We start from the raw sequence: 9,972 nt of genomic DNA, 5'->3' as shown, positions 1-9,972 counted from the left end.
CAATCGTAACATGATAAATAGGATAATTTTCATAATACTTCAATGGTACTAGTTACAATTTCAACATGAACAAGGTTCTGATAAATAGGATAATTATCATAATAATAATAATGTATTTTGTGAGTACTCTCCCTTAGTGTGAGGAAAAGTGATTTCTTGCCTTTTTATATTTTTTTTTTGTAAAGTTCTTTTATAATTTGAATAGAAGATTTTTTTTCCAGACCTATTGTGTGTAAGAAAATTGAAAATCTCTTATTTATAAAAAAATATAAATGAAAATCTCTCGTAAAAAAATAACAGAATTTTTGTGTTGATCAGGCTTGGTTGTGAGTCGGAAAATGGCGTTAAAGTTGAACCTTTGACTATTTTTTACGATGGGAAGATTGCGGTTTATGATGTATCCATTGAGAAGGTTTTGATTAATCAAATGACATTTTGATTAGTTTTGTTTCACTGTCGAATTAATTACACATAATTGTGATTTTTGAATTATTTGTTGTAAATGTAGGCAGCAGATATTCTTAAGTTTGTAGAAAGAGATGCAATTTCATCTAAAAAGGAATTTTCCATGGAATCATTAAGTGGAGGTTAAACAATTTTTTTTTCCTTTTTATTTGAGTATTAAATTTGATTAATATTTTGTTGATCTTCAAACAATTATTTTAACGATGTGTTTGGTTTTTGTTGATTTTCAAACAATTATTTTAACGATGTGTTTGGTTTTTGTTGCATATAGATCTTCATTTGGCTAGGAGAAACTTTATGCATGGAGTTTTGGAGAATCGAAATGAGAGGTGAATTATTTTGTACTTCCAAAATTTCTATGTTTTCAAGTTATTTAAAAGATATTCTCATTCCATCATCACTCGATTATAGAGGGTTGAAGCCCTCTCTCTGAAAGTCCTCTTGATATTCAAATTCAATTACTATTTTCTAATACCCTATTCTAACATTTTCTTTGTCCAACGTCACATTTTTTATGTCAAAATGACTACTTAATCTCTCAAATCTAGTTTACCATAACCTTCCTTTTTTTTTTCTTCTCCAAATTAATTCTAACTTCAATAAATGAGTAAATAGTTTGAAAAGATATAAAGTAATTTATATGAAATATAAAGGGTAATCTTTACCAAAAAAAGAATCAAGAGAAGTGTTATACCTTTCTAAGAATAAATAAAGGAAAGAAACCCCGTAGAAGTTCGAGGAAATGAGATATCTTAATCTTTTGTAAAAAGAAAATAAAAAAAATTGGCAGTAGCTATCTTGGAATTAATAAGAATTTTTTTCTATCCTAGATTTCTTATGTGTGACAAATTCGGATCTCTTATATGTTAAAAATGAGAATCTCTCGTAAAAACAACATCAAAAAATTTAAAATATACAAGAAAGTTGGCAAACACATATAACGTTGGAATTAACTCGGTTAATGCTTTTGATGATGAAAATACTCATCGATTGATCTTTGTGTTTATTTTATTAATTAGGTTTTGTCCTCCGGGATTCGAAGACATAAAAATTGCGCCTTTGAGTATCATCTACAATGAAAAACTTGCGGTTTTCGATGTCCGAAGTTACAAGGTTTTTATCAATTAATTGTCATTGATCTTTAATCTATGTCCTTTACTTTTGCAGTGGTTATATATAATTGTGATTTATGAATAATATATTGTATACATAGGTGGATGGAATTCTAAAGTTTGCAGAATCGTCAAAACAAGAAACCTTAAGCCAAGGTTAAACATTTTCTTTCCCTTCTCCTTTGAAATTAAAAATTGATTAATGTTTTGTTCATCTTTGAATTATTTCAATATGTTGGTTTCTGTTACATGTAGATGTACCATCGACAACAAGAAAATCCTCAGTTAGATTCTTGGAGAAGCGACAAGAGAGGTTAGTATTCATCTATTTTTTTTTTAAAAAAAATTAAATGACATTGACATTGTCATATTAAACCTAAAAATCATATATCTTCACAATAAAGCTTGTATTAGTTAAGTGTTTTATTAGTAGTCTCTTTAGAAGTCGTGAGAAAATTAAATTTCTTCATGTGTAAAGATAATGAAAATATCCTAGGTGTAAAAATGAAGATCTCTCTTAAAAAAATATAAAATTTATAAATAAATTTTTGCTATGCATTCTTTTAAAGAGTTAGAAAACGATTCCTTTCCTCTAGTCAATTATGACATTCATTTTATCAATTAGCTTTTAAGCTTTGAGTGCTCTTTCTAATATATGTCAATTTGAAGAATCCTCATATCTAACATTGTAAATTCATATGTTACTACTACTATATTACATTTTTTCACATTTATAATTAATATCTGCATTACTAATTCTGTGTAACTTATTTGTAAACTGAAAATTTATTTATGTTTTGCAGGATGACTATGGTGTCACCTTATGGTTTTCCCCATGCTGCCCCTGAAAACAAGAAATAGAAGAAGATGTTAGTGGTATACATATATCATATATGAATGTTAATGGAAAATATTTATTTTGAGGATTTGGTTATTATTTTACTAGAGTTTATTATGTTGCTAAGATGTTAATTTTACCAGTCAAAACTATAACATAAAACTTGCATTGTCTATTATTTTGTGTGAAAGATTTGTTTCATTTTGTGTGTTGGTTTTAAAATAATGTGTGGGTTTTTAGCCTCAAAAGTTGTTTTGTATGTTGGTTTTAAAATAATGCGTGGGTTTCAAAGTAGTAGTGTTTGCATTGGACATTACACCTTTTGAGGTGTGGCCCCTTCTCCGAATTATGTTAATGCGGAAAGCTTTAATTACTAATGCTTACATTAGGGTAGATTGTTCACTTTACATTTTTTGAAGCGTGACCCTTCTTGAACTTTTCTACTGCGGGATGTTTCTATTTTTCCATTTTCCTTGTTTTAGACATAATCTCTCGTAGTAATGCTTGCATTAGGGTGACTGTCCAAACTACATCTTTTGAGGTGTGGTCCTTTCTCAATCAGGATGTTCTGGTTAATAATGCTTGTATTAGGGTAGACTATCTAGAGTATGTCCTTTGAGGTGCAACTCTTTTCCGAACTTCGCTCACGTGTGATGCTTTGAGCAATAAGCTACCTATTATTGTTTGCATTTATAAGCTTCATCATGATTCTAATCCATTAATCACATTCCTTATTGATGCCTGTTTTATTTGTGGGGTTGCTAATGTTAGTGCTAGGATTTCATTATATGTCTTGATGCCATTAGTTTTTCTAGTGTGTTGCAAGCATGTAAATCTTCAACATCCATGTCAATTGGTTGTTCCTCCTTTATAAATTTGTTTACAAAAATAGTGTTATTTCTTGTTTATCCCGCAGCAACACAAGTATTGAGAAACTTTGTCAACTAAGGGTTATGTAGATTGGAAGACATAACAACGTTTTTGTGCTTTGTTGGGATTTGAATCTCAATTTTGAAAATTGGATAAAAGGACAAATATGTCCTCAAGCTTTCGAAAATGATTTGTCAATTTTCTCCGTCATACTTTTCGTCCATCTGAGCCCTTGCCTTTCAATAATCAGTGCACATTTTCCCCTTCCACTAACCGAACACTCATTACGTACACGTGGTGCAATCCTACGCCACAATCTGGGTTGACAAATATTTTAAGCCAAATTTCAAAATCCGCACATAACCCATTTAACCCACCCGATTTACCTATAATAAACTCCCTAAAATCCTAAGAAAAAACCCTAAACTCGTTACTTTCGTTCATCTCACAAACAAAAATCCTAGTTTATCAGACATAAAATACTCGCTCGTCTCCGTTATTCTTGGTGGATTCACTCAGATCCGGTCATAGGTACTAACACTTTTACTAATGTGATTACTAACTAATGTAATGTGACTTATACTAACTAATGCGAGTACTTACATTGTTTGTTTTGACTGTCACTTTTTATTCTTTCTTTTTTATTCCTAATTTGACTATTATTTAATGTAATGTGATTTATACTAACTAATGTGAGCACTTATAATATAACTTTTTTATTTTTTTCTATCCTTTATTCCAATGTGACTACTAACTAATGTAACGTGACTTTGTTAAATTCTTTAAGTCTGACTTATGTGACTTAATACACTAACTAATGTAACTTACTTATATGCCATACTAACTATATGACTGACTTATTCTTACTAATATGTCCGACTGAGTTACATGTCAAATTCTTTAAGACTTAAATTGAAACATCCCGTCTTAGAAATAGTTAGATTTATTAGAAAAAACTAATTTGGAAAAGCTAAATTGAGAATTTTGCGAGTTATGATTAAGTTTCGAGTTTTGGGTCAACTTCAAACGACCATAATTTTCAGTACATGATGAGTTAGGTGGCCATAAGATATAAAATGAAATGTATTTAAATCCTCTTTCCAGCGCCATCGATCCCGTCATAGAAATAGTTAGATTTATTAGAAAAAAATAATTTGGAAAACCTAAATTGAGAATTTTGCAAGTTATGATTATGTTTTGAGTTTTGGGTCAACTTCAAACGACCATAATTTTCAGTACATAATGAGTTAGGTGGCCATAAGATATAAATGAAATGTATTTAAATCCTCTTTCCAGCGCCATCGAGATATGCCTATATAAAGTTAGTTTGTTCAGTTAAGAAAAATTACCTAAATTTATGAGGGGTATCTTGGTCTTTTCCTTACCCCTTCAACTTATAACGTTTTTAGTAGGGGTGTCCATGACCAGTTGGTTCGGGTTTTTCAAATATAAAACCAAACCATTCATGTAAAAATTTTAAATTTATAAACCAAACCAAACCAATAAAGTTCGTATTTTTTTGGGTTTTTCAACCTTGGGTTGGTTCGGGTTTTTCAAATACCAAACCAAATCATTATGTCGAATTTTAAATTCATAAATCAAAACAAACTTATAAACATCAGAATTTTCCAGATTTTTGGATTTTTCGATAAATCTTGCATACAAACATATTATTAACTTGTGTTCCAAATATTTCTTTGCTCCAACCTAATACAATTATCTAAGATGATTTAAAAAAAAATAACACAAAATATGGGATGAGTATTGATGACACAAAAATATTCAATAAAAAATAATTATTAAATCATGATATAAAGTAAATATTGTAAAGTCATAATGAAAATAATCATAATTTAAAAGTACTAATCATGCTAAATAAGTTTAATAAGTATTAGTTACCTTATTAAATATTTAAGGATAGATTATGTATTTTAATTGTCTAAACTACTGTAAAGCTAAATAACAAATATTCAATATTATTTTCATTCTTAGTGTTGAATTGATTTTCTTTTTGTATCAATATTAATTTGATTTTGATTTAAGTTTTATTATAATTATCAACATCTATGAACTATAATCTTTATTGGACCATTTCGAATTATAAGTTCTAAACTTGAAATAATATATTAAAAGAAAAAACTATGAAATAGTATAAGAAATATTTTAAAATGATATATAGTAAATAGTTTTATGTATAAAATAAAATTTTAAAACTACATATATAATGTCGGGTTGGTTGATTATTTTTTTTATTTAAAACCTAGCCAACCCAAATATAACCGGGTTTTTTTTCAATACCAAACCACTAGTAGGATTTTTTTTTCCGGTTTGACTCGATTTGCAGTTTGGTTTGGTTTTCGGTTCATTTTTGTAGGTGTCTAAACTGATTTGGTTCAGTTTACACAATCTTAAATTACGCAGGGATTTTAGAGTAAGGAGTTCAATAGGAGAAAAGTCAAGGCGTTCTTAGATATTTTTTGCGGAATTAAAGGTTGTTTCGTCAAGGGTTGATCCCTAAAGAGGTTGTGAGTTCACATAACGTTGGGTTCGTTTACCCACACACTAATCATGATTGTTTCAACTTAATTTCTTTAACCCACACACAAAAGATTTGAGTTCTTGATGAGTTTCATTGAAGATTTTTTTTCATAATCTTGATTGTTGAGGTTTTGATAAGTTATTGAGGTAACCGTACGAGTTTTAAGGTTATCTTTTAGTAGATTATTCTGTACTATTGTTGGGTATTCAATTCTAAGTGAATGGGAAAGAAACCATTCGATTCTAGACGAATTGGGGTTAAAAACGAGGAAGGAAAAAATAGAGCAGAATGTGGCACGCACGTCCGCGTTGCGAACTTGCTTCCCCAATGGAAAAATTTTCGGAGAGGACTCAGACTCCACTTTTTAAAAATTATTTCACAACCAAATATTTAAATTCATTTGCACGTCATGGACTTGCTTCCCTAGGAATGTTTTTCGACCATTTCTCATGATTAACTATCTAAAAACATTTTTAATCATCACGATATCCTTCCTATCGCAAATTATAATCTTGAATTCATAATTAAAATTTAGCGTAGAGTTAAGAGTCAAATCTTGAGAGTTATTCGAGTCATTTTAAGAAGCCTTTTACAAATTGTTTAAACTATTTTAAGACTTAAGCATTGAGTTTAAGGAAGAGTAGAGCTGAGTTCATTTTTAAAAAATGATATATGGGACCTAAATATTTCAAAAAAAGTAAATGTTTTCACATTCCAGATGAGAGGAAACACTGACTTCCAAAAGAGATTTCGTGAGCAGTTCTGAGTACCATCTCTTTTAAGAGATACATTTTTGAGTAATAATCTCAAACCACAAAGAAAGTCATGTTCTTAACAATACACTACATCAAAAATGATCTTTAGCTATAATTAGTTCTTAATTTTTGCTAAAGATGCATTTTTGACGAAAATTAACACTTTTTGTATATGTCCCTAAAGTTTTTAGCGACATTGGTTCTAATGACACTTAATTAATGCCGGTAAAAATGTTAGCATTCTTTATTAATGTCAATATCTATTGATGCTAAAAGTTGTTTTTTATTATGCTAATATGAGCTAGTATATTTTGGAAGTAGTATTAAGCATCAATATGAAGACGAGTTTAGATAACACAAAGTCTCCATAAACCATGTAGCCAATGTTGGTAGAAAGGGTCATACATTTTAGATAATTCATTAATGATTTTTAGCACAGACTAGTGGATCCACATAGTGAGTAGTCCTATACCCGGCAAAGTATATGATAGTTCTGTCGGCTTGGGCTAGACATTGTATCATGACATACTTCACGATGATGGTTGTCGGTTAGAGAATCTCTCACAGATTTACTTGTATTTTCATATTCAAGCCTAAGTTTCTATGGTCTTTTTCAAAACACTGAGTTGTTATTGACAAGCTTTAATTTTTTTATACTGCATCTTTATTACTGCCTTTTACTAAAATGGGTTGAGTTAAGACGTAATAAGTTTTTGAGTTCCCTTTCAAGCTTATGTCTTGTTTTAGAATTCTCCTCACGAGCTCGTAAATTTCATTAACTTATGTTACTTGGCCTGCATCTTTTATGATGTAGATACAGGTAACAAGGATCAACATCTAGCGCTTCGTTGATCGTGTTGAGCTTCAGAGTTATTAGTGAGTCTCCTTGCTTTCCTGAGGATCCCTACTTGTTACCTTTCAGTTATTACAACTTCTAGGATGATCGAGAGTCTTGTCCCGACATCTCTCATATTATTAGGGGCTTTATAGATGTATAGACAATAGTTCATGAGTCTTTTCATTTTCAATTGTTAATGCCTTAAAGACTTGAGCTGCCTCATTGGCTAGTAAATGTCTCTTTTAAAACATTCTGAGTTTATTGCATGAGTTTATCTTCTGAGACTGTTTCATGTTAGTTAAGTCTTCTACTGAGTAGTAAGTCAGGCTAAGGGTTCGCTTAGGGCCAACAATGGTTCTCGAGTGTCAGTTGCATTAAGGGTGTAGGCTCAGGGCGTGACAAGTTAGGTTGACTATAAGATATCAAATGAAAGTTATTTTAATACCACCTAGTTTGCTACGTTTTGAGTTCTGATAAAGAATATATGCTCGTTTTGAATTCAGCCAGTTTAGTTAAGGAAATTTACCCGAATTAATGAGGGGTATTTTGGTCTTTTACTTACCCCATCAGCTTTAAACATTTTTAATAATATTTTAGGGATCTAAACTGATTTGGTTTTGTTTTCACAATCTTGAAATACTCTTAAGGTTTAAAGAGGAGCTAAATAAGAGAAATGAGGGAAGGTTTTAGGCGTTCGTCAAGATTATTGAGATTTGTCTAGGAATTTCGTCAAGGGTTTGATCCCTAAGAGGTATGTAGGTTGTTCATAGTGATGGGTTCGTTCAACCACATGTCGATCACGAGTTTCTTGAGTTAATTTCGTCCATGATAATCCATGTATTGAGATTCTTTATTAGTTCTTGAAATTTCATTCGTAAATCTTGATGAGTTTTTTTAATATGAATAGAAGTTCGAGGGTTGTTTATGAGTGGATTTTTGTTTACTAATGTTGGGTATTCTAATTTAGGAGAGTTTGGAAGAAATAGTTCTAGGTGAATTATGGCCTAAAATCGAAGAAGAAATTTCGTTGGATAAATTCTGAGCAGAGCTGGTGCGCCGTGTCAGGACAACACCAGGAAATATGGTATGTAGTTTAGGGATCGCACCCCGCTCCACTCAGTGCACTAGGATTGTCCGCCCTGCCTATTTTTCTGTCAAGTGTCCCCTCTGAGTTCTTTGAAAGTATATCTTTACTCTTTTTTGATTCTAACTACTCTAAACTACATCTAAAGATCAAGATATTCTTGATACCATGAACCAGAACCATTGAATTCATAATTTAAATTCAAGGTAGAGTTAAGAGTAAAGTCTTGAGAGTTCTTTTCAGTCAATTCGAAAAGTCTTTTACAATTTTTTAAAACTTGTTTGAAGACTTAAGTACTTGATTATGAGGATGGTGAGAGTAGAGTTTCATTTTTTCAAAATGGATATATGCGAACTAAGTATTCCCAAGAGAAAATGTTGTTACATTCAAAATGAGGAGGGACCCTGATTTCCAAATGAGTTCATGGGGAGTTTTGAGTATAATCTCTTTTAAGAGAATATTTTAGTAATAATCTCAAAGTTGAGTATGAGGAATTTTTTTAAACATATGAGCTTTGTATATTTTGGGAGTCCGTTAAGACCTTATCTACAGAACTGGTTGGTCACCACGACCAAAACGGTCGATTTCAAAGGTTAAAAAAGCCCCAAAGTAGGTAAATCCCCATTTTGCTGATTTTCGTTTGCTATTGTCCACCATCTTTTTTGGTGATCAGAATTTCCGAGATTATTAAAGTAAAAACTTCACATGGAAATCTGTTAAATCTTTATCTATGGAGACATTGGTCACCACGTCAAAAATGACCCATTTTCAAGGTCAAAGCAACCGCAAAGTAGGTAAATCCCCCATTTTGTCGATTTTCGTGTGCTATAGTCCACTATCTTTTTTGGTGATCCAGAATTATGAGATCTTTTTATCCAAAAATTTACATGGACATCTGTTAAGACTCTATATAAGGATTCAGTTGGTCATCAGGGCAATTTTCAAAGTCAAACGAGGCCTAGAGCAAATAAATCCTCCATTTTTCTTATTTTCGTTTGCTATAGTCCACAATCTATTTTGGTAATCAAGAATTCCGAGATTATTTTTACCAAAATTTACATAGACACCCATTCAGACCTTATCTATGAAGCGGATCATCACCACGGCTAAAACGGCCCATTTAAAATGTCAAATGATTCCCTAAGCAGGTAAGCCCCCATTTTGCTAATTTTCTTGTACAGTCCACCATCTTTTTTGGTGATCCAAAATACCGAGTTCATTTTTTCCAAAACTTTACACTAACATCCGTTAAGACCTTATATATGGAGTTCGTTTGTCACTACGGCCAAAACAACAATTTACAAGGTCAAACGAGCTGCAGGGAAGGTAAACCCCATAATTTGCCGATTTTATTGTACTATAATTCACCATTTTTTTTTGTTCTTGAATTCTGTGACCATTTTTTCAAAAAATTTGCACGGACTACCGTTAAGACCTTATCTATGGAGCCGGTAGGTCACAACTGCCAAAA

The 9,972-nt window shown here is 31.2% G+C and overlaps 1 protein-coding gene across 1 annotated transcript; it reads left to right on the top strand.

Moving 5' to 3' along the window:
* The first annotated feature begins 568 nt into the window (after positions 1 to 568).
* On the top strand, positions 569 to 2,518 carry LOC114074666 (protein TIFY 9-like). Its single transcript, XM_027912641.1, has 6 exons — positions 569 to 587; positions 737 to 794; positions 1,485 to 1,578; positions 1,679 to 1,733; positions 1,833 to 1,890; positions 2,381 to 2,518. Exons 1-6 carry the CDS (start codon positions 569 to 571, stop codon positions 2,436 to 2,438), a joined length of 342 nt encoding a protein of 113 aa, XP_027768442.1. The 3' UTR covers positions 2,439 to 2,518.
* Positions 2,519 to 9,972: the final 7,454 nt, after the last annotated feature.

This window comes from Solanum pennellii, chromosome 1, assembly GCF_001406875.1.
Source record: "Solanum pennellii chromosome 1, SPENNV200".
Taxonomy (NCBI): domain Eukaryota; kingdom Viridiplantae; phylum Streptophyta; class Magnoliopsida; order Solanales; family Solanaceae; genus Solanum; species Solanum pennellii.
Note: the sequence above shows the minus strand (reverse complement) of the source record. Positions and strands in the feature narration are given on the sequence as shown.

What these genes read in the sequence shown, in the direction of transcription:
- LOC114074666 (XM_027912641.1), top strand. An exon ending in TTGGAGAATCGAAATGAGAG is followed by an intron (nt 795 to 1,484) that starts GTGAATTATTTT and finishes TTTATTAATTAG; the next exon opens with GTTTTGTCCTCCGGGATTCG. An exon ending in ACAAGAAACCTTAAGCCAAG is followed by an intron (nt 1,734 to 1,832) that starts GTTAAACATTTT and finishes TGTTACATGTAG; the next exon opens with ATGTACCATCGACAACAAGA.